The following is a 25,399-nucleotide window of genomic DNA, read 5'->3' as shown; positions in this document are numbered from 1 at the left end:
GCTGGATTCAATGAGACATGAAACTAGTGCATGAAACAGGTCTCAGTAAAATGCAGGATCATTTTCTCATAGACTGTAATACACTGCCCCCTGCTGGTCGTTATAAAGTCTGCAGATGCAAGGCAGATCCATCCATCTTTGTGTACAGTCTTGACATCTTTTGACATGAACGTCATATGTGTGAAACAAAATAAAATAAAGGACTCTGTAAAATAAATGAAAATCAAATATTTATATACAGAATATTTATGTACAAATGCTGAAAAAGACATTTGAACAAAATGCACATCCAGTAAAATTTTAAAAAAGAAAAGTCAGTTTTATCATGTGACTATCATGCTGTCATTTACGCACCATGCACTTCACACCAGATCAAAATAAAACACTGCGAGGTCGTTCTAACTGCAAGCCCAGAGAGCTTCGACAATGCAGCACAATGTCCTGAAGCATCAGCATCAAAATATACTTCAAGTACCAAAAAGTACTCATTGTGCAGAATGCCCTATTTTTGAATATTAATAACTGCAGTCCTGTCACATACAAGCTGGACATTTTAATTACTTTATCACCAGCTGTGACTACAGGTGATAATCAACCATGTTTCATAGGGATGTGACTACATTTAGAAATGTCACGCATTTTTAGGTATAAAGCAAAAGATGCAATGAAATAAATAAGTGATCACATATTTATCCAAATGAATTCACTGAAATACATCTGCACATTTCTGCAGGCTGACTTATTACACACGTGAACACAGTACACATTTGTTTACTGCAAGCTTGTTTCAGAGATGTGATGCAGTTAATTACATTTTTAGTTATTTTTTAATTATTTGCTTGTTTTATTCATTTAAATCTGGATGTGTCTGTTTAAATGTAGTGTTAGTGGAGATGGTGAACCTGACACAATCCTGTGTTTAGTGTGAAAGAAACCAGTTAACAGTCGGTTTAGTGAAATTCTCTTGAACTCATGAAAAACTCATCGTCGTCTCGAAGTGAGCAGCTGAAGCGTCCCGTGTGATCAGAGGTCCTCGTCGTCCTCGCTCACCATGACGTCGAGCTCTTTGTCTTTCCGTACGACGCTCTCGGTGATGAACTCCTTCTGCTGCTCCTCCAGCTCACGCAGCTCCGCCTGCAGGCGCTCCAGGTGGAGCACTCGCCGGTTCCTCAGCAGCCGGCTGGGGAATGGGTTCATGTCGTTGAAGGCGATGCTGGTCAGCTTCCTGCATGGACACACGCAGGTGTAAAGGACTCGATCACCAACACAGAGGAACTGGAAACTGATCAGCTTGAGTGTTTCTGTTTTATGCTGCTTGATACTTCAAGTACTGCAGTTTGAGCAGGAAATGCTGGACTGACTGGACCACATGTATCCGAGAGCTGCAGATATTTAAAAATCTTTAAATCGTTGTTACTGTGACCAGTGAAATTTAAACTTCTCACAAGATTTCAGTAAAGAGAGTTTGAAGCTCAAAGATTCAACAGCTACATCCGCGAATGCTAAAACACTTCTGAGAGTGTAACAGCTCGTAGATTAAGGCGGGCGGAGGCGAGTGCGTACCTGGCATTGGAGACGGTCTTTGTGAAGAAGCGTAGGTACTGGTAGATCTCCACACTGTCGTGGATCTTCAGGATGTCGTCCTCTTTGTATTTGAACAGAGCCAGAGTGTATCTGAAGATCACCTGCAGCACAGACAAGCATTTCATAACATGACACTCACACCAAACACAATTAATTGGAAACTTTCAGGAGGTGAGTCATAAAATTACTCTTTCAGTTGTGGTGCAGTTGGGCCATTAACTCATTACAGCTCTGACCGATTTCCAAGAAGCCACTTGGTTCCTCACTTACCAGATAATCTTAACCTACTTGGTAGTTGAGCTTTAAGTTTAAATTAAACTTCTGGGTTAGATCTACGTGGCTGAAGCTGTTGTCGGCATTTATCCCTGTGTGGTATAAATTTCTGGGTCTGAACTGCGATCTTATTTCCTGAGACAAACAATGTAAAAGCTGTGCTGCATTTGTCAGATACAGAAACAAGCCCAAAGGAATTGTCCCGCTCATCGTCTGGATTTATGCTGCTTGTGGTAGACTGTGAGGTCGTTACTAGAATTATCTGCTTTCCCACTCCTATTTCATGTCACATGACAGTTCCCCATGCTTAGTAAACAATGTCTTATTACTCCTAAAATGTAAATAAAGACATCTAAAGGTCAAAACAAAATCATTTTTGTTTGCATGGATATTACTGTGGTGCATTGTCTGTATTTCTGTCATGGTGTGTTCGGGTGTATGGTACCTTGGTACCCTCGTACAGGAAGGCGTCCCACAGAGGCATCAGGATGTCGCTCGGCAGACTCTCCACAAAAACCACCAGGAACCAGTTGAAGGTGACCAGAGAGACGTCAATGTTGTGATCCTCAAAGTGAGATGCCAGGCGAGGAAGCTTCTCCGCCATGAAGTCCTTCAGCACGCGCTGGTCCGCCTGAGCACAAAGACTCACAGAGATCAGCCTCACTGATCACTAAAACAGATCACAGCAGGCAAGCAGGTGAGTGTGTCTGCTGACCTGAGAGGCCACCAGATTCTTGGTGTAGTAGTCCTGAGGCATGATGGCTTCCACCACCGCCACCAGACACCAGAAGGCATCTTCTTCACTTTGGAGGACCAGCAGAGCGAGGGCCGCTAACCTGTGGACATTCATGGAAGGTGAGGTTGTGTCTGGAAGGCGGGTCCACATAAGAACTCAGATATGAAATGTATATATTTATTCTGACCTGTTGAGTCCCTGGCAGTAGCCAATGGCAGGGTTATGCCAGGAGAAGGCCAGAAGGATGCGGCGGAGCTGCTGGAGGGCGGGGCTGGATGGCGAGGAGAAGTGCTGATTGGTCGTCAGGGTTCGGTGAAGGTCCAGCTGGATCTGCCTGGAGGCAGGATTAGGAGCTGTCCGACTCTTCTCACACAGCTGGAAACAGAACAGGCAGATTACTGAGTGGTCGCCAGCATTCCCAACAGGAAGAAGGAGGAGCCACCTGTGTCCAGCTGCGGATAAAACGTTCTCTCTCTCTCTCTCTACAGCCATACCTGCTGATAGCGTTGCGGGTGGCGCTCTTGGCTTGTCAAAGTTCTGGCTCGGACCAGACAGCGCCACACTCTCTGCCGATACTCTCGAGGGACGCCTTCACGCACCAGAATTTTGAGCTCAGGTGAGATGATGAAGTCATCGTCGGACCTGCCTGCCAGGTACTGAGCCCAGCGGCTCAGCAGGGGGTGCTCCAGACCCTCCTACAGGGACAAACGAGACCGCCAGTTACTGAACATCGTAGCTCTTGATCAAAACTGGAAAAAGTTTCTTTATGGGAAACTGCTTTCCGGTTCTGGACTGTCGGTCGGCTCTGAACAGGACATGATGAGCAAATAATATAAACAAATAATATAAAATATAATTAATAAATATCATTAAACATACAAAATAATGTTGGTTATGGCTATAAAGATTAAATCTTTAATAGGGGACAGGTGGAGACAGATGATTGGCTCTGGCAACCCCCTTAAAGGGAGCAGCTGAAAGAAGGTTTGGGGTGATTTTTTAGCCCTGTTTAGTGACTGCAGGCCCTGCCAGCCTGCTGGGGGATCGCGCTGAGTTTATTTAAACTCCTCCGGATGAGCGGCTGTAAACTTTGGTTTCTCGGACCTGGTGCAGCAGGTTGTGGGAGCGAATCTCCAGCGCCTGGATCTTTGCCAACAGCTTCATGTCCTCTACCTCGTAGTCTGGGATGATCTTAAAGCCGTACTCATCGTGATCCCTGAGGACACAGCAGATGTTCAATACATTTAACAGGTTTGGAGTAAACAGTGAAAAATTTGATCTATTTAGAGTTTCTTCTTCTGAGTTTTTAATTATCATGTCAAGTGACTCTTGAATAAGAAAGAAGCAGGTTGTGTCTGTTATTTTGTCTAGCCTGCTGTTCAGGTGCTCGTACCTGTCCACGCTGAGCTTCATGACGCTCTTCAGCTCTCCCTTCAGAGCGTCCTCGATCATTTTCTGCACAGCCTCCCGCTGGGCCGGGTGCAGAGATTTGATCTCCTGCAGTCTCCGCAGGACTCCCAGGTAACGGCTCTCCACCTGACAGTTAGTGGCCTCCAGGAAAGCACACTGCAGCCAATCAGGCAGGAAAAGGGGCATTAATCACTGCGCTGTAGGCTGTGGGCTGTAGCTGGCCCATAGCAGCTCTGTGTGGTGGTGGAGTGTTTAAATGAACAGAAATGGCATCAGACCGACCTTCACCATCAGGGTCTTCTCCTGCTCGGAGCTTTTCCTCCACAGTTTGGTCAGCTGGTAGATCTCAGAGTTCAGAAACTTGTTCTGAGTCTTATACGCTTCGATGTCATCCTGCAGACACAAACACAGTCAGACAACCTGGGAGGTTTAAGAGGTTTTAGACTCAGTAACGTAATATCGGCTGTTTCTTCATTGTTGATAGCTTCAGCTCATTTTGGAAGGTTTTTAAACTTTCTTTAAAACACAATCACTTACACTGTGTACCTTCAAGTAAAACTTTAATTCGGTGTAAATTATCACTGTGCTTCACCTTGAGGTTGTTGTTCTCCTGCCGAAGCTGTTTGAGAGTCTGAGAGTTGATGCGGCCGGCAGAGGACGAGTCGGGGCGGCGCGGTTCTGACAGACACGACGTCACCTGATCGGACAGCTTTATGATCACCTGACAGGAAACAGTCGCACAGTGAGTACAGCTGCAGATAGACTTCATGTTTTACTGTCACACAAAGCTCACAGGAAGCAAGAAAAAGTAACTGAGTACATTTACTCAAGTAGAAGTGCTCGTAACTCTAAGCACTTTCTATTTGTCTGCCAGCTGCAGGTGGTGATTTAACAACACAAAACTAGAATAAAGAATCGTTCAACTTCATTTCAGCCGTTCTCATGTTGCGTGGGTGCGTTCTGTTTTGGTTCAGGCAGGAAGAAGAAGCTGAGTCACACAGCCAGTTACTGCCTAGATACGATACGTGACCACTGGGTGGAGCAGTTGATTGAGCTATATGGTCATAATGCACGCCACATAAAACAGAATTAAAATGAAACCCTGACAGAGTCAAATATGCAGCCCGGGGGCCGGATTAGGCCCACCAAAGGTCCCAGTGCAGTCCTGGGTGGCTTTGAATAAAGTGAAAATTTAAAAAGTTCAGATTTTGGAAAATAAAATCATCTCCTACTCACGGTGTGAGAATGCCAGCACAGGAGCAGAAGACTATGGGAAGTTAAAAGCTGCTTGAATGATAACGAAATGCTATTTAAACCTGCGACAGCAGAAAACTGAGTGAAGTTGTATGTTTTAGACTTCGTAAGCAGCTCGCAGCTCATTAAACATGAACCTTTTGAGAATGTGTTTGGACTTAAACAGGGCTCTAGACTTTTTGCCATGGGCGCACCGATGCGCCTAACTTTAAAAATTTAGGCGCACCGGCACAAAAGTTAGGCGCACTCAAATTTTTCAACCGCATCGCTTAACACCGCAGTTTTACATGTGCACTTTTTTTGGGGGGAAGTTGCAATATTAATTTCTAAATTATTAACTAACAATCTTGTGCTTAAAGTGCTTTGTCAATATTGTAGAAAATGTTAAACTTAATCATCATCTTGGCCTCCTCTGACAACCTGTTTGCTGTTGCATGCTGCTGAAAGGCGGACACTTGGGCAGTGCATTTATTGCAGCATATAATGTGTTTTCTGGATACACTGTGCTTTTTCAGCATTCAAAGATTGATGGCACTGTGTCAGAGCACTGGCTATGAATTTCAGACGGATCAGGCCTTAACTTAACAAAAAAGTTATCAATCGTTCTTTTCATCTTTTCTTATTACCCACAGCTACATCCACTTCTGTCGGGCCTAGGCTGCTCACTAGGGCTGGGTATCATCACTGATTTCTATAATCCATTCGATTCCGGTTCTCAAAGTCCCGATTCGATTCAATTTAGCCTCAGACAGTCAGAAATATTATAATTCTGATCATTTATCAGTACTGATACATGTGAGACTTCATCAGAATTGTGAACATCACAGCAGATGCCTTTGTGTCAAAGTAACTGAGAATAAAACACAGAAAAACATGAAGGAGATTTTCCTGGCCTGGCTTTTTATAGCAGATAACCTAAAAAATATTCTGCAATATTCTGTAATTTTGCACAATTTTAAAAAGTTTAAATTTCTTCAGTATTGAACAGCAGAAACTAGGCTTTCTTGTCCGAGGTCATTTAAGTGAAAAAAAGAAAAAGACAGCGGCCGACAGCGCTGTAAACAACGGTAGACTGGTGGGTAGTAAGCGAATGAATAATGCAGAAAACAGAGATTTGAGACGGGAAACTGTTCTTGAAGTACAGAGAGAGAGAGAGAGAGAGCTGTGCATGAAGTGTGATTTTTATCGTGATGGAAGCAAAACAGCAAAAGTCAGAGGGAATTCATGACGACGTTGATGAAATGTGAAGCGCAGTTTGCTGCTTCTTTTGCTGCTGGCTCGGTGAATTTTGGTTGGAGAGAGACAAAACCCGCAGCTCAGAATCAGCGCAAAAAGACGTAAACACAGAGCGGACCCGACACATCAGAATCGGTGAGCTCCGACAGCGTGTCCGTCTACGTGCCATCGGGTGAGAAAGCCAAGAAAGAGAAAGCTGATTCTGATGCGTCGGGTCTGTGTTTACGTCTTTGTGTGGAATCCGTGTACCTGCTCTCATTTGCTGTTTGGTGGTTGTTGAAATAGTTTTGTGAGCTTTAATCTGAGAATCTGGCGTTTCTGGCAAAACACAGTTATATTTAAAAGTCAATTCAGGATTTAATGAATTTAATGAATCGATATCGCTTGATTCAAGCTACTCACCTCTCTCTTCCACCTGCATTTTCAACTGGACCACGGCCAATCAGAGAGGTCCCGCCCCTGACTATCTCTGATTGGTTTAGTCCACGATAGGGGCATAATGTGTGTCTGTTGTTGACCACACGGAGAGTTGCAGAGATTTTTTTTTTGTTTTTTTTTTGTTACCCGAACAGTTGGTCGCACCGGTGCGACCAAATATTTTTTTTTAGTGGCACCACTGAAAAATTTGGTCGCACTCTAGAGCCCTGTTAAAGGGACATAATTTTTTCTAAATATTTGTCTTGGATTCAGAAATCTGCAGTGAACTAATTTCACCGATTTGAGATCAAACTGCAGTGTATGTGGCACTCAAACTGACACAGCTGATCATTTTAAATAACTGAAACAACTCATGGTTATGAAGGACGAGCTACCTAAAGAGCCCTACTCTCAGCACGGTTTTTATTTTTGATCGTCAGTCATAACTCCTGCAGCCTCCTCTCTCCTCCTGATGAATTTTAGGAATTGAGATGTTTCAGTGTGGCGTACAGAAATTCAAATCCAGGTCAAAGGTAGGAGGACGGTCCAAATAAGGAGGCACAAACTTGAAGAATCAGAAAATATTTTAAAAAACCACCTCTGAAGAGACCTAAGTAACATTGCAGAACAACAACCTGCCAACCGCTCTTTAAAAGTGGAGACACGGAGCTCGCTCAGTGAGCATTTTGCTCTGTGATCTTCCTCAAACGTTCCCCTTTTTGGTTTTTTGGCTACAATTCTCAGTTTTCCAACGAATCACATGACACATCCATCATCTGGGCTGGTCATTTAGGTGAAGCGTTGAATGCACAGGAGAGGCCCTTTGTCTGATCTAATCAACATCCACCCACATTCGGTTTGTTTTGTGCTTTTTTCCTGAGCCAGCAGCAGCTCCAGGAACAGCTCCAGATCTCAGAGAAACTTTCAGTCATGGAAACAAACGTGCACGGGTTATTTTAACGTGACCAACCAGAGGTCAGTCTGACAGCAACCTGTGGTTTGTCCTCACCTCCTGTTTGGCGTTGTTCTTCTCCTTCAGCATCCTGTTGTTCTGCTGCAGCTCGGCGACCTGCGTGGCCTTCTCAGCCAGACTCTTCTTCACCGCCTCCACCTCCATCTTGGCCTCATCGAGCCGCCCCCGGAGGTCGGCCGCCTGCCGCTCGCGGTGTCGGAGCAGCTCCAGACGTTCCTGCTCACCCTCCTCTGCCAAAAACTCGGCACAGGTTCGCTTCTCCAGCTGAGAAGCCTCCAGCGCTTTGTGGAGGATCCACACCAGCTCCTGCAGGAGGAACTGTGTTTGTCACTTTTTTCAGTGGCAGCAGAGATCAATTAAGTTCTATGATTACTGAACGACTGATCACCTTCTGAGCTTTGACCTCCTCCATCAGCATCTCTTTCTCTTGCTGCAAGCGGCCTATCCGGTCTGAGGACTGAGACGCCATGTCTCTGCGGCGGACAGGCAAGGTGGACGCGCTGCGAGCCTTCACCCTGCGGCTGCAACTCTCAAACAGTGATGGTGACTCCTTGCCATCTGCAGGGGGAGCCTGATCAGCGGCATTGAGCAATGGGAGGGGAGGGGAGGGGCTCGGGGATTCAGAGGGAGTGCTGAGGGTTGGAGAAGCTGAGAAGTGACAGAGAAGGATTAAAAGAAGTCACACGCGTGGATGCTGGAGCGGGTAAAGAAACTGATGGTGGTAATTTACAGGACAAACACAGACCCACAAGCTCTTAATAAAAACCCGAGGACTGAAGAGGACCACGGTCCAAATCAGGTACAAAATACTCAGTACAGGTGAGTCACAGTTCAGGCTGATGTTTATGTCTTAAGTCTGAAGTCAAAATGAAAAAGTCCCAGTTCAAGTCCAACTTGAAGTCACAGGTAACTATAGATGCATCTTCTTCCTTCCACATCTGATGGGCACCGCAGGCCTCAACTTTATTTCTATATAACCCCAAATCACAAAAATGCTGCCTTATTATCTCAAAGTAAAGGCCTTACAGTATTAGAGAGACCTCAGTGATTACATGATCCTGCATGTGGAGCACTTTATGACAGAAGATGCCTTCAACAGAAGCAGGATCAGAGTGGGGTAGCAATCTGTCTCGACCAAATGTGGGTGGAAACATTCATAACATGGTTTGGTTCACTGTCACCTGACACCTGACACCTACACAACACTAACTACAAGGTTTATTAAAAAGAGAAATCTAATAGGAAAAGTAGAGAGTGTTCCTGAAACCAAACTGGGGAGCTCGTCTGTTATATTCTGCAGAATTTCAAACAGCTGAAGGCTTTTCAACGAGCTTTAAGAACAACCTGACAATAATGAATTCCAACAGTCCAGCCTAGAAGTAGAAAATCCGTGAACTAATATTTCAGCATCACTTTGAGACGATGTTCTTAATTTTGTTGATGTTGCATATATGAAACAAAAAAGTCCTACATATTTGTCTAATGTGCGCACTGAGGGACATAAATGTCTCCAAGACTCCTCACAGGGCTGCTGGAGGCCAAGGTAACACCATTCAGAGTAAGGATCTGGTTGGACACCAAGTTTCTGAGGTTTTTAGGGCCGCGTACAATAAAAAACTTCTGTTTGTGTGAATTTAAAAGGAGAAAATTTAACATCAGTCAAGTCTTTAAGTTATGACTGTAGTTTAACTGATTTGCGTCATGTGGTTTCATAGATGAATATAAATGGTATTACTGGTGTACTCTAAGCTCTGACTAGTTACTGTAGTACTGCTGTAGTACTGTATATACATACTGGGGGTGTTGACTGTGTCGGCAGTGTTCGGGGGAATCCGGGGAGGAGCTTCTACATGAAACACGCTCTGACTCCAGTCCTGGGATGACCTCTTACGCAGACAGTGGACTGAGTTTCTGTACTCAGAAAGAAGAAACATGAAGACCAACAACAAAACAACAAGTGGAAGACATCAGACTGTCTGAGCCGTTTAAATGTCTCAGATTTGTGGCCGAGGGGACTCACTGGATCTCGATGAGCGGATGCTTGAGCGACACGTTGGCGAGGGGAATTCGCGTCATCGGCACACTGGCGGCCCCCTCCCCGACCAGACCGATTGGGCTCTTCAACACTGGCAGGAAGTCATCTGCACAAACACAAAGAAACATTCAACACCTCAGACACACACGCAAAGCCTGTGTGTTTTCTTCTAGCTGCTTATTTTCAATGAATGTGTGTTTGATGTTTAAATACTTTTTATTTGACCTTTACTTATACACTCTCTTATATAGTCTCATTAAGACTCAGTGTCTCATTTACAAGAGTGACCCGTGTCAGACAAACATTAAAATCACAGCAATAGAAGAAACAATAGAATAGCTAAAATTGTCTAACGTTTACACATTCATGTCAAAAACAGGAACAAGTTCCCAGGGATGATTTCACAAAGTCATTTGTACGTCTTTTAAAGTCTACAAGTGACATCAGCTGATGTCATGTCATGTATCCCACGAAGATGGGGCAAAAAAGAGGAATGCCTTCTTTCTGAGATCTGTATGAACTGATGGTGACTGTAATGAAGTCCTGAGACTGCAGACTATGACTAAACTGTTTGCGTGACGTGTACTCTGATAAATAAGGAGGGAGTAAACCATACATAGATTTACAGATAAAGTTATACCAATGAACCATCCTGCATATGGCCAGTAAGGGCCAGTCAACCAGAGAATATAAGTACAGCAGCGTGCCAAAGGTTTACAGCTGCTTGTAAATCTTAGTGCCCTGTGATAAACAGTCCATGAAATGGAGAGAAAGAGCAGAGGCGTTCATGTAAATTTTATCGCTGTAATCCAGGAGGGGTTAAAAGATGGTAACAACGAGCCTTTTCCTTCCTGTGAAAGAGAAACACGATTGATTTTTGGAAAAAGAAGCCCAACTTCAGCCTCAGTTTCAGTAATTTTCACATAAATTTTTTTTCCTGCATTCAAAAGCAGTCTGAGCTGACACAGCTGTGACTGTATAAATTCAAAAGCTAGCTGTAATTGTTCAAAAACTGTCACTTATATGAGCACAATAAATAATTGTATCATCTGTGTAAAAATTAACCGAAGCATAAAGATTTTGTCCACAGCCATTAACATAAATAGTAAATAGTGCAGGCCCCACTACATAACCCTGGGGCACTTTCTGGAAGAGAGGCCACTGAGCTACATGCACTGCTGATGGTCAGAAAAGTAATTAGTAATACACCAAACTGCTTGGTCTGAAAGGCCTATGATCAGTAGCCTCTGGCATGAAATGCCATGGTCAACAGTGCTAAAGGCTTTTGGCAGACCAATACAAAGAGCAGCGCAATAGTTCTTTGAAGGCTTTCAAGGCTCAATAGACATCATTAAGAACTTTTAAGAAAGCAGTTTCATAGCATTGCAATTTCCTAAAGCCAGACTGAGAAGGAGATAAAAAAAAACTACTGTAATCCAGGAAACTCTAAGTTGATTATTTACCAGACTAAGATCCAGAGTTTGGAAACTGGTCTGTAGTTATTGACCATTGAAGAATCACCAGTTTTCAGTAGGAGGAGTAAAAAAAGGCACACTTCCAAATCTCTGGTAAAGGGTTCTGTTGTATGGAAAGATCAAAACACATCAACACTGGCTCAGCTATAACACTTGCATCCAGGCGCAAAAAGAAAGGTGACAGGAATATAAAGATATTCATTTAAAAGTCTGAGTTCACTCTTTTTAAAACTGTTGAAAAAAAAGCTCAGGCTAATTGTTTTACGAGTCTGAACCTTAGCACGCATCACTGACGGGTCTTAAATTGTTTAATTATTACACTGAACAAAAATATAAACGCAACACTTTTGTTGCTCCCATTAAACATTTGCTACATACACAAAGGACCCATTACTATCAAATATTGTTCACAAATCTGTCTAAATCTGTGTTAGTGAGAACTTCTCGTTTGCCGAGATAATCCATCCCACCTCACAGGTGTGGCATATCAAGGTGCTGATTAGACAGCATGAATATTGCACAGGTGTGCCTTAGACTGCCCACAATAAAAGGCCACTCTCAAATATGCAGTTTGATCACACAGCACAATGCTACAGATGTTGCAGCTTTTGAGGGAGCGGGCAATTGGCATGCTGACTGCAGGAATGTCTACCAGAACTGTTGCCTGTGAAATGAATGTTCATTTCTCTGCCATAAGCCGTCTTCAAAGGCGTTTCAGAGAATTTGGCAGTACATCCAACCGGCCTCACAATCGCAGACCACATGTAACCACACCAGCCCAGGACCTCCACATCCAGCATGTTCACCTCCAGGATGGTCGACCAGGTGGAGACCAGCCACCTGGACAGCTGCAGCAACAATCGGTTTGCATAAAAAAGAATTTCTGCGAAAACTGTCAGAAACCTTCTCAGGGAAGCTCATCTGCGTGCTCATAGTCCTTATCAGGAACTGGACCTGACTGCAGTTCATCACTGTAACCAATTTGAGTGGGCAAATGCTCACATTCGATGGCATCTGGCACATTGGAGAGGTGTTCTGTTGACAGATGTTTTTAATGTTCACGGCAGATGGCAGAGAGCTTGTGTTGCGTCGTGTGGGTGAGCAGTTTGCTGACGTCAACATTGTGGATCGAGTGGCCCATGGTGGAGGTGGGGTTATGGACAATGAACACGAGTGCATTTTATTGTTGGCATTTTGAATGCACAGAGATGCCGTGTTGAGATCCTGAGGACCATTGTTGTGCCATTTATCCATGACCATAACCTCATGTTACAGCATGATGATGCACGGCCCCATATTGCAAGGATCTGTACACAATTCCTTGGAAGCTGAAAACATCCCAGTTCTTGCATAGCCAGCATATTCACCAGACATGTCACCCATTGAGCATGTTGGGGACGCTCGGCGTATATGACAGCGTGTTCCAGTTCCTGCCAATATTCAGCAACTTTGCACAAGTATTGAAGAGGAGTGGACCAACATTCCACAGCCCACAATCAACAAACTGATCAACTCTATGCCCATTGTGCATATTTGAGAGTGGCCCTTTATTGTGGGCAGTCTAAGGCACACCTGTGCAATATTCATGCTGTCTAATCAGCACCTTGACATGCCACACCTGTGAGGTGGGATGGATTATCTCAGCAAACGAGAAGTTCTCACTAACACAGTTTAGACAGATTTGTGAACAATATTTGATAGTGATGGGTCCTTTGTGTATGTAGAAAATGATTCAGATCTTTAAGTTCAGCTCATGAAAAATTGGAGCAAAAACACAAGTGTTGCGTTTATATTTTTGTTCATTGTATTTTTTGTCCCACTTATGTAAAATTATTTGCACTTCTACCCCCATTATCTTTTTCTTTTAAAATTTTCCATACTAGATGTCCAATAATGTGATTAATGTGAATTCTAGATAGTTTGCTAGATAGATAAAAAGCTAGCTAGTTAGTTAGATGGATAAGATAGCTCGACAAATAGGTATTATATGCACAACAGTGATAAAACAAAAAAATAAAAATAAGTTTAAGTTAAAGAAAAGTAGAAAGCAAGACTAAAATTGTGAAAGAGTTGTAGATTGTATTAATAAATAATGTTTAGACTATAAATAAAAGAAACAGCTACAAAAAGGTATAATCCAGAAATGTGTGTGCCTGAAAGGTGTTTTATAATATAATAGGAATGATTTACTGAAGCAGCTGGGCTGAGTAATTCTGATGCCTAAACAACACAAACGTAGATAAAAACAATTTTTAAAAATTATTCTTTTAAAAATTAAGACATTTTTGCTATTTTCACTGTATATATTGGGATGAGTCTGGGAGGATCTCCAGGCCATGTCATAAAGACCCTGCAGGGGGCACTGAAAGATCTCCATGCTGTCAAATTAGGCTCTGAACACCTACATGAAGGATAATTAAAAACAAACAAACAATGGAGCCGTCTCTGTGCGCTGAGCTGAGCTGAGACGTAAAGGTGCTGAACAAGCTGGGACATGAACTGAATACCTGAGAGCCAGGTGAGCTGCTCCAGTAGTCAGACTGATAAACAGGAGGTTCAATGCTTGTTTTATACAAATTTTATCTCACGATAAAAAAATGAAAGAATGAAGCTCTGAGCTGTGCGACTCAGTTTTTTTTCCTTCCAGCAGGTGTTTGCTCGCCAGTTTATATTTAGTCCATGGGGGTTTCCTCTCATTCAGTCGCATGCAGCTGATCTGCAGTCAGAATCACTTCCTGTCCATGATGATGTAACTGAACCATAACAGGAAATGATCCTCAGCTCCACAGGGCGACATCACAGAGCGTATCGAGCACGCCAATATTTGGTGAAATGAGCCGTGATGGCCTCTTAAAAGTCAAATATTTTCAGAGCTGAAGTATTTGACTGCATGCTACATGAAGTACTTGGACTGATACTTATACGCTATATGTAACACTTTTTAGTACAAGCTTCATTCCTGTGATTTCATTTAATCACATTTGCATAATTTTTGCTAAGTGAAGATTTAATTTTTAACCTTTTTAACCCTCTAATGCGCTTACTTGTTAATAGACTACAGTAGAGGCACACAACGGAAGTAAAATACACTTTTTTCTACTTCATCTACAAAAGTATAATTTCAGATTAAGCCACGGGCGATCGTGGCTCAAGAGTTGGCAGTTCGTCTTGTAATCGGAAGGTTGCCGGTTCGAGCCCCGGCTCGGACAGTCTCGGTTGTTGTGTCCTTTACCCGTTGCCTACTGGTGGAGGTCAGAGGGCCCGGTGACGCCAGTGTCCGGCAGCCTCGCCTCTGTCAGTGCGCCCCAGGGCAGCTGTGGCTACAATGTAGCTTGCCATCACCAGTGTGTGAATGGGTGGATGACTGAATGTAGTGTAAAGCGCTTTGGGGTCCTTAGGGACTAAGTAAAGCGCTATAAAAATACAGGCCATTTACAATTAAAAAATGGTTTATTTGATCAAACATCACAGAAACTCAAAAGGCTGAAGGAGCTCATCAGAGTGCTTAATATTTTCAATTAGTTTGAGTCAGTGAACACTGTCACCAATTTTAACCTCGTCTGTCAGTTGGAGGCTGTCCAGCATTGCACCTAAACACAGCATGACTGCGTTTACCACTGCTGTCATAGGAATGCTCTGCTTAGCTTCAGCTAGTCTCTGCCTGCTTAACACTGACGGATAACTGACCGTAGGCTGTCTGTACAAGAGGACATTCAACTAAAAGCTGATCAGTGAATCCGGACATAATGCACAGAGAAATAAAACCAGACTGGATTCATGTTTAGTGCCTTAAAGCAGGGATTGAGCGGTGAATTTCCCCACCTGCTCCTCTGCTTAATTTTTAATGGCCCTGCTGGAATTTTGATGATCTCCATCTCCAAACTCAGGTCCTAATTAGGATGATAAGGGTGTAAGAAGCACAGAGAGAGACCCTGTAAACTCCTTCATGCTGACCTAAACAAAAAAAACAGCCACATATATGAAGACACAATGAAAGGAAAAGCAGCTTCTTATCTGTGACAAAAGTATAACCTGAAATATTTCTATGAAAAGTGGAACATAAAACCAGTCAGTGCATGCTAAATGACTCGCTCGATCCTTTATTCTGACGCAATTTTAGACTTTCAGGGAACAGTGAGTCAGTCTGAGCCCCTCCCATGCCTCATGGAAGGATTTCCCAATTCTTGCCGGGACACAAAGGAGGAAGAGGAAGATAAACCACAGCAGTCACTCACTTCCTGAACATGAGAGACCAAACATGAACATGAGAGGGCCAATAAAGACAAAAGAGGTGAAAGCACACCAGAAAAGGTCTGAAGAAGCTTCTGGTGAGAGTCACGGGAAAAGCAAGTTAGAGACTGAAAGTCTGTTTCAACCACAGACTGGGTATAAAAATGAGATGGGAAACTCACAGCTTTGTAGCTTCTGCATTCTGAAGCCTCAACATTTATAGAGCTATAAGTGACCACGTGTGGATGAGAGACATACACTGTACAGGTGCATCACACAGACACAGAGCTCAGACTTCTTCTGGGACCACTATTCATTTGGACAGCAAATGCTGAAAGTTTAGTTTTAGTCAACTGAACATCATCAGACTAGGAGACTAAATCAAAAGTTGATTCAGATTGGATCACCGCCAAATTCGTCCTGACGAAAGTTATGATGCAAATTATGAGTCAACGAAATTAATAATATCTGTTAGCATTAAAAAAGCTCCCACAGCACAAACGCAGTCCACAGGTCCAGTTCAGGGACTCCAATTAGCTGAGGTGAACACTACTAGCTACAGCCACCTGTGTCGCCATTCACCTGGCAGTCATAAATGGACAAGCCCCCTTTTTAAAAATCAGGCCGTAAACATGTTTTTCTTTCGGGACTGACTCACTATGGGGTCTGCTGGAGCCTCTAGTGGACGGTGGTTGAAGCTCACCAAACTGTAATTTACTGATATTTTCAAAATAAGATTAGACGAAGCAGATCTTCTGTCAGTGTTCAGGGCTTTTGTTTTAAATAAACTTTTATTGTTGCTCGCTGTAGCTACATCCTGGAGAGACTTTAAAACAGTTAAGTTCATGTCTCAGCGTTCCATGTAGAAGCTCGAGCAGCAGCTCGCGCTGGTTTCTCACCTGCAGTGCTGTTGTTGTTGTTCGTTGGGTCTGAGCACATGGACATCATTCGGTGCTGCCAGCGCTTCACCTGTAGTTGCTGCAGCCAATAGAGCATCAGCTCCTCGGTCACAGCCTGGAGAGGGTGTAGGTGGATTAAGAGACTCCAAACACTTGCGACTCAAATCCAAAAATGCTTTAAGCAACATTTGGCCTCCTACCTTCAGTATGAAAGTGCGTTCAGGTGTCTTAATTTGGAAGGTACCCGGCTCTGACTTCAGTGGGTAGGTGAAGGTGGCACCGCTGAGCTCCACCCACCCGAGCGGCATCACGTCGTTCGGTGTGCGGTAGTAGAACAGCTGGTTCTTCTTCTCCTCATAAGTGAACCAGCGCTGCTTCCAGGCCCTCAGAGGCCCGCCCTGCTTCATCAGGAAGCCGCACAGTTTGGGCTCCCCGGAAGGAGAACCTGCAGGGCCGGGCTGCATCTGGTCACAGAAAGCCTCAATGGTGAGAGGTGGAGCTGGTGGAGCCAGGGCGGATCTTTTAGCTGGAGGATCCAAGTGTCTTTTCTGGTCTGCAGGAGAAGGGGGAGGAGACTTGTGGGTGTTTAGGTGAGGAGGATCTTGGAAATGCTGAAGCCTCTCAGGTTTTTTCTCCTCTATGGACTCAGAAATATGGAGCTTATTCCAGACATCCTTTTCAGCTGTTAGGAAAGTTATAAATGAGTTTCTTTTCTCATCTTTAGTTTTCTGATCTGCACGACAAAGATCTATGTGGTTTTGACAGTCCTGAGAGTCACCCGGTTCTTGTTCATGTTTTGGTCTGACAGGATCTCCAAGGTTCCTCTGATCTGCCCCCAAACCAGAATCTGTTGATTCAGGAAGAGGATCTAGTTCGGTTTGGTCTGGAAAGAGGTTTTCTGGTTGTGGTCGATCTGGTTTTGATTCATTTTTTGAAGAAGTTGAATCTTCAGCCTTTAGCCTGTTTGTCTCTGGAGTATTTTCTGGGGTTTTCTCCGTGTGAGGATCCCGCCGGTCTGTTTTCTCTTTAGCCTGTTTGTTACCTCCTGGCCTCTGGTTCTTCTGTGACCCAGGCAAACTGGCAGGCTGTCTGCTCTGGTGGTCCTTCTTCGGAGACTCTGTCTTCAGGATCCCCTCGTTAGTGTGGGCAGGAAGTGAGCAAGACGAGGCAGCGCTGGGATTTCCTGCTGAGCCGCTTCCATTCATCCTGCAAAAAGAAAGACGGAGGAGGGAAATGGAGTTTAATGATGTTTGTGAGGAGACGTTTGGCGGTAAACCATCAAACTGGATTCTGAGAATTTCAAATCCAGACTAAGTGCCTTTTTCCAGACAAGGAGTATAAATAAAGGCTGCATTTGAAAAAAGAAAACATAGCCAGCAGGAGAAGAAATGCAGGGACACAAATTCGAAGTAAACCAGTTACACATTCAGATACACAATCAGCAGTTTGTGTTGAAACATGCAATATCACCTGTATGCAGTAAAATCATGTGGACATCCAAGGTTCCTCAAACTCATTTATTTTTTAAATGATTTTTTAAAAATTGATTTGCTTATTTTCTGAGTGTTTATCTTATATAGACTGTAAATAAAAGATGACTATACCCACCTTAATACCACTCATTAGTTTTAGTATCTGCCTTTAGAATCCTCAGAGCTAGCATATAGACCATATCTGTATGACAGGGTGGAGTGTTATGTTATTAGCTAAATGCTAGCTGCATTCACAGACAGTACGACAGCATCACACAGACACATACCTGCTAATTACTGCACAGTAATATCTAAATAAAAGTTTAATTTTAGAAATGGACACACAGCAGCCATATTGTTGGCGTGATAATTACTATTATTATTAGCATTAAAATGACGCCAAAAGCCTCTAACAGCACAAACACGGCCCAGAGGTCCCCAATTCAGAACTCCAATTAGCTGAGGTGAAGCCTAACAGACAGCTAGCAGCTGCAGCCACTTCTGTCACTATCCGCAGGTCAGCCAAAGAGGCCACACCCCTTTTGAAGCATGCCTTAATCATGTACATTGGTCCCTCGCGGGAGTTACATTCTAAAAATTACCCACAATAGGTGAAATTCTAGTAGCCAGCTTTATTTCTTACAATTATTATAGATGTTTTAAGGCTGTAAAACCCCTCAATACACACTTAATACACTTTTCGCAGGCATGAACATTTTCACACTTTTCTCTCTTGTTTAAACACTCTCAAAGTTCAAACCTTCGTAGAAAAATAAATCCAGTATTAAAGAATGAAACCAAAGGCACCCGCGGTTGCCTTTGATGGTGCAAAAGGTTTTGTCGACATTGTTGTGTTTGTTGGGGAGAAAACTTACAAACATACAGCACTTCAGAGTCACACTGCTAGCAATGGAAGATTTATGTAAATTTGACAAGCTGAACGCATTCTGTACTGTTCTGTTCTATTGGTTCTATTTCGAAGTTCATGCTTTAGTTTGTAAAACTAAAAACCATTTAAAGAGAAAAGGATCCATAAAAAAGGGCCAGCTCTGTTCTAGGATGCCCTCTGGACAAGTGGAGGTGGTGAGTGACAGGAGAATGGTGGCTAAGCTGTCATCCCTGTTGGACAACATCTCCCACCCCATGCAGGAGACTGTGATAGCACTGAGCAGCTCCTTCAGTGGGAGACTGCGGCACCCACGGTGTGGGACGGAGGGATTTCGTAGGTCTTTCCTCCCCACTGCTGTCAGACTCCACAACAAAGACTTTAACTGATCAAACACACACACCCATACATGTGCAATAACACTAAGTGCAATATTCCTTTCTGGCATCGTTGTATTTTTACTCAGTTGTATACAGCATTTGTATTCTATTTTCATCCTATTGTATATTTTATTCTATTTTATTCTACTGTATATAGTATTTTATTTTATTCTATTCTGTACAGTTGTGTACAGTATTTATTCTTATTGTATTCTAATTTTTGCTTCAGAACTTTTGCACTGTCCACTTCCTGCTGTGACAAAACAAATTTCCCACGTGTGGGACTAATAAAGGTTATCTTATCTTATCTTATAGTAAGAACGTGCTGCAAGCAAACAGACCAAAAAAAAAGAAGAAGAGTTTTATAGTTATTTCTAAGTGTTGGACTAACAGTTGCACATTTTCCTGTTTAGAGAAACATCAGCTTTGCTTTGGGTATGAATTGTGTTGTGCGTGCACGCGTGCTCGATGTCGTAATGTACAGTATAGTGCTTACTGTATATGTATTTGAAGGTATACAGTCTGTGGATCATCATTTTAAAATTCAGCTGAGAATGCTAAAAGTTTTTTCTCTACTGAGAAATAAAAATCAAATAGGACCAAACCTGTAAATAATTATTTTTCCATTTTTTCTTCTTTTACTGAATTCACGTGTTTGTATATGGTCTAAAATGTGTGTTCGACTCTTTATTCACCCGTTGGTGGTCCAGGAGCAGAGCACCATGATGCGTGAAGCTCTAAAAACACGTTTTAGGTTTTTTTTCCTGCAGTGGAGGACCTGAATCCTTCTTCTACTGAAGAAAATCACCAAAATAAGCACAAATCTGATGAGTTCTAAAGTAATGGGACATAATTACAGGAAGTGGTTCAGGTCCAGGGAAGCAAAACATCTAAATGACGATCCATATCTCTGTATCTCTATACACACAGATACGAAGGGGGAAAGCCAAACTAGAGTAGCGGCTCTTGACTTGTTGGCTTGGCATGACCTTCTGGTGTGGCAGGTCAACCCACACGTATTTGTGGAATATCCAGTTCAGCTTAACTGCAGACCTGTGCTGTGCAGATCATGCATGTTACTGACACTGCTGTTATATTCATGGATTTTTCCAGACAACCTTGAATGAGTTTGGAAGGTGGCCGCATCCTGTATGGACTGTTGGCTTTCAGTTAAACGGATTTCAGATAGGAAAACCAGCTGCCCTTTAATTTTCTATTGACTACTAGACTCATTTTATTCAAACAGCTGAAAGGGGAAGATGGTCCAGGTTCCCCACATTCTGACTTTGTCTGACAGTGTTTGTAGAGCATGTGCTTCCAGTTCGAGGTATTTGACATTTGGTTTGTGTAAGCAGTGGTGCGGCATTTGGTGTCAGCGGTGATTCACACTCCAGAGACTTGAATTCATTCAAAGAAGCACTAAGTTAGGAGAGTTTTCCTTTCCTTTAATTTAGTCTGACCAATCCCATCATTTAATGTCTTCACTTTCCTCTGCAGGTGTTTCAGCTACCTGGAGGGCAGGGCTGACTGGGTTTTCCAGTCTATAAAGCTGTTGCTAGTACTTGCTCTGAGTTAGTTCTTTGTTTTTCTTCCTTGCACCTCTCACAATCCTGATTCTCCCAACTTTCACTTTTGTTGACTTACCATTCATTTAAGTTACTTCACTTTGTTTAATGTGTAATATTTTTAAAATGCTTCAGAATAGTGTGTTTGTTTTTTATCATAACTTTCTGAGAAGCACTGTGACAGACTGAGGAGCTTTTTTTTAAAACAAATTCTATTGTGTTGTCACACTTAGTGTCAGCTGTTTTTGGACACCTGCTTGGGATTTTGTGGGTCATTGTATGGAAACTGATCTAACTGCGCTGATTCAGTGTGCTTGATGCAATCGGCATCATGGGACAATGGCTAACACTAAAGTGTGAGATAGGGTGGAAACCCTTAAAAACCACCGATTTAAAGCAAAAGTGCTCTGTGGCCATTTTAAAAGACATTCAGCTTCTGGGGGGAGCTTTTCCCTCAATGCTGTTTTGTACATGTCAGGTTTTGGATCCAGTTCCAGATGAAACTACCAGGATAATATTAGACTGGCAGGAAGAGTAAGAAAGCTAAAAAGGTTAGATCTGCATGACACTAAAGGGTGAGGAAAGAAAATGGCTTCAAATCAAATTAAGTGTTCAACGGGGGGAAAAGGATCCAAGCAATGCTAAAGAAGACGTTCATGGGAAATTCTTCACCTAGGACAAATTCCTTTCAGCAGTGGTGTGTCTCATGCCTGTATTTCCTCTCATGCTATTTAAGCATTGGTGTGGGTTCAGAGCGTGCTAACTGGAAAAGCTGAGACAGTGCTGATTTAAAAGCCTAAGCGCTGCTTCCAGGAACGTAGCGCAAGCATTTTAAGCGCTGGAGAAAAAACAAGCAATGGTCTGCACGTGACTTGTTTCAGTTGGTGCTGCTCCGCTGCAGGTGTGACCGCTTTTAGAGGTCGCCGTGTTGGTCCCACAGCATACTGCTTGTCATCTGAGCGAGCATGAAATGATTCATGTTTGCGGCAGCAGCTTTAGCCAATATGTCTTGTTATCTAAATGTTTGTTTGACTTGGAAAAGTTTTGGCATTCTCACATCTCACTGCACTGCCCCGAAGGCCCAACCCAAAGCCAAACCCCCAAGAATGTCAGAGGTTTATGACAGTTTGAGCCTACTACTCATTAGGCTTATTTTACTCCTGTTGCTCTATCCTTTGGTAATGACTTACAGCTGTGAGATATTTATGAGTGACTGCATGTTATTTCATCTAACAGAAACAACAGACACTGTCACCTCTGTGTGTGGAAGTCATGTATATGATGTTTATCGATCAGCGTGAACAGTTACGCCATGGTAATCCCAGGCTGCAAAGGAAAAATACATATTCTCTGATTGATTTACAAGTGGTTGCAGAAAGTTGCTGTTGCAAAGGTGAAACTGGGGGCAAAGAGGTATACAGTGCTGTACAGAAAATTGCCTTGTGATTGTTTTGGTTGCTGACAGATTGCTGCAGTTGCCTGCAGTTTGGGTGGAAGATGCCATCTTGTTTGCAAACATTCGACAGCTGCTAGCTAAGTTAGCTAAAACAAAGACTGTGCCTTCAAAGTAAAAGTCATTCATGTCTTGTGGAATGTGTCTGGCAATGAGGCCCAACCTTTACTTTGAAAGTTCTCTGTTTCCTGTTTGGATTGCACTACTGCTTAGTGGTTAGTTAGCGAGTGTTTGCAGACAAGTGGCCATCTTGCAGGCAAAATATGTGTGCCTATGGCAATTTCCTAGTAACCACAGCAATTAAAAGTTTTTCTGGTGCAGCACCCTGTTTGCAACCAGTATCACCCAAAAACAGCCAGTAACCTCTAGCAACCACTTGCCAAGTGGACATCTTTCCCAGTGTCCGTAACCACAGGTTACCATGGGGACACTGTAAGGCACCAAGAAGAAGTGCAAGCAATAACATCAGTGGCTTGTAGCTCTTGTCTAATTTAATGCAAAAACTACAAACTTAGCCAACCTATAGAGCACCCTCTGCTGGTTGGTTTATTAACATAATTCTGCCTGTTTACTGGTTTTTAGGCATGCTCAACTGAGATGCTCTGCAGCGGTGTTGTGCCAAAAAGTGATTGCCTGCCAAAAACTGATTTCCAATGTTTTCGTGTGTTTTTTCATGTGTAATATCGTTACGTATGTTGCTAAATAGACTTTGGTGAACAGGTATTACAAAGGGGTATATATAAAATAAAAAAATTACCTGTTTCTCAAGTATCTTTGTAACTGTGTTATTGTACTTACATTATAATCAATCAGCTCCCTTTTGTCCACTTAAAATATGTTTACAGAACTATTTTTGCATTTGTTGCAATTTCAGCTGTCCTCTTGGCCAGATTACTCTTAAAAGAGACCTTTTTAAAATCAACAAGAATTTTTTTTAACTGCATAAATAAAGGATACATAAAAGTCACTGCCAAAAACTGATTGCGGCTTCTACCTTGTTACAGGAATGTTGTTTGTTGCTTAAGATGACTTGATATCATTCATGAGGGATACATTTGACATATGTTTCACATATTATAGACCAACAAGTTATTTATAGCAGTTTAAATACAAACAATCAGTTTTTGGCAAATACCAGAAATCACTTTTTGGCAGACAATCACTTTTTGGCACAACACCGGCTCTGACTCCGGGACCACATTTCATAACTGAAATCAGATTTATTTTTCTTGTATGTTTTAAAGGTGGATCTCTGACTGATGAAGAGCATCACTGACTTTGCTTTTTGAGCATGAAGTGATGGAAACATGAGCAGCAGGCAGGAACGCAGTTGATCCGGTCACAGAATGCAGCGCAACACCGGCAGCCTGATAGGAAGTGAGCAAATACTTCATGCTTTTAGGAAAGCTGCTTATGCTCACTGATCCCATTCTCTCTCTCTCACTCTCTCTCTCTCTCTCTCTCTCTCTCTCACTCACACACACACACACACACACACACACACACACACACACACACACTGGTAATTACTGCAGTACTTCATACAAAACTGTGAAAAATACTTTTAAATCGTCCTTCCTCTCAGTACAGTCTCTACACGTGCCTACTACTGCTCATACTTACATACACATTAAAGTAATTTTCCCACTCAGCAGTACTCCACTGTTACTTTGATTACTTATTATTACTTTAATATTTAAGGACTTCTGGAACAGCAGAAACAGTTGAGGGTTTACCTGAAGGGGCGGGGCCTGAGCCCACCTGGCGGGTCTGTTCGTGTTTGACTGACAGCCGCTGCAGCTGTTAAAGAAATCACACTGAGTCACTCCAACAGCTCCTCACTTCTTCTTCTCCTTCTGGACTTCTCCCTCTCCTCGTTCCTCTCCTCCTCCGAGTCTCCTTCTTCTTTTCTGTTTTACGTCCTTTTATTCTGACTTCTCTTTCTTCCGGCTCCTTGCCATCCAACCCTGCGGCTGGAAGCGCTCCTTTCAGCGCCACAGCCCAACGATACGGAGCGAAGACGTAACTTCCGGTGAGAATTTTCAAAATAAGACCAGCTTTGGAAAAGTTCCTCTGATCTTCAAAATAATGTGTACTTTTGCAACATCAAAAGAATTCACGTTATTTAATAGTGAGATGAGGAACTTGTTAGGAAAACTTGCACTGGATATATTTTATTTCACTTTTTTTTAACTTCACTAATTACAGAACTGTTCAAAAGTTTTAAGCCGCCCGTCATTTCTTTTATTTTTTGCTTCCAAGCATCCAGACCTTCTTGAGCAGTATTTCTTCATACTTTCTGAAGAACTGTCAATGATTTTCTTTGGACACTGGCTGCTTTTTCATTCATTTTCAGTACACCTCCTGTACTAGACCATTTTAGAGCAATGTTTTTGGTTTGTTTATAAGCAACTTCAACGCTCACCTATGAGTCATTCAAGCATAAAAAAGGCAGATAACGAGATGAATCAGTGTTGTGTCTACACACAACTTAGCAAAGAGCTAATTTTAAACTGTGTCTTTAGGCAGCCTGTCATAAAATATATAATTTGTTCCATTCCTTTGGTTACATCTATGAAAAATATCAAAGATTAGACAGTTTGACAGCATAAAATTGTATTTTTGAAACAACAAGGAGAATCCTAAAAACTATTAGCTGGCATATCTCAGCATGGTGTGCAGTGTCTTTAAAAAAGATTGACACAGGACTTGAGAGAAGAATCTGGACCTTCAAGTAATCCATCTACTGATCACTGAAGCCTCATCAGGCTGTCAGGAAGCCATTGTTAATGAAAGGGAAGAGGGAGAAGGGGCTGCAGTATGCCAAATTCCACAACAAACTTATCTGAATATCAGTGGCAACGGGTCTGATGGAGCGATGAATCCAAGTTTAAAATTTTTTGTTCAAATCACCGGTAAGTATGGAGTGGGTTAGGAGAGAGGTACAACATGAACACTGTTTAATTTATTTTACCGAACGAATCATATGTGCATACATGTCATAGTCATAGAATATAATAGTCACACTTATTATTTCCACTACAGAAACTAAACCTGACCAAAAACAGAGAACATGAAGTTAAAGTTTGTCTCCATCTGCTGGCAGCAGGAAAAACGACAG

The 25,399-nt window shown here is 42.7% G+C and overlaps 1 protein-coding gene across 1 annotated transcript; it reads right to left on the bottom strand.

The window, feature by feature from the left end:
- Positions 1 to 293: 293 nt before the first annotated feature.
- tbc1d2 (TBC1 domain family, member 2) lies at positions 294 to 24,229 on the bottom strand. The gene is made up of 17 exons (XM_063485033.1): positions 24,015 to 24,229; positions 16,723 to 17,728; positions 16,523 to 16,637; positions 9,904 to 10,024; positions 9,679 to 9,794; positions 8,272 to 8,531; positions 7,920 to 8,189; positions 4,596 to 4,724; positions 4,286 to 4,396; positions 3,987 to 4,159; positions 3,698 to 3,809; positions 3,088 to 3,288; positions 2,781 to 2,968; positions 2,573 to 2,693; positions 2,303 to 2,488; positions 1,564 to 1,685; positions 294 to 1,225 (listed from the first exon to the last, which is right to left on the bottom strand). Exons 2-17 carry the CDS (start codon positions 17,725 to 17,727, stop codon positions 1,024 to 1,026), a joined length of 3,432 nt encoding a protein of 1,143 aa, XP_063341103.1. The 5' UTR covers position 17,728; positions 24,015 to 24,229; the 3' UTR covers positions 294 to 1,023.
- Between the last annotated feature and the right edge of the window lie 1,170 nt (positions 24,230 to 25,399).

Source organism: Pelmatolapia mariae, linkage group LG2, assembly GCF_036321145.2.
Source record: "Pelmatolapia mariae isolate MD_Pm_ZW linkage group LG2, Pm_UMD_F_2, whole genome shotgun sequence".
Taxonomy (NCBI): domain Eukaryota; kingdom Metazoa; phylum Chordata; class Actinopteri; order Cichliformes; family Cichlidae; genus Pelmatolapia; species Pelmatolapia mariae.
This window is presented reverse-complemented; position numbering and strand designations above follow the sequence as displayed.

Coding starts and splice junctions, on each gene's coding strand:
- tbc1d2 (XM_063485033.1), bottom strand. CDS start 17,727: ATGAATGGAAGCGGCTCAGCAGGAAATCCCAGCGCTGCCTCGTCTTGC. Junction 10,025..16,522: donor CAACAACAACAGCACTGCAG/GTGAGAAACCAG, acceptor GTGTTTGTGCAG/ATGACTTCCTGCCAGTGTTG. Junction 4,397..4,595: donor AGGAGAACAACAACCTCAAG/GTGAAGCACAGT, acceptor TTGTGTCTGCAG/GATGACATCGAAGCGTATAA.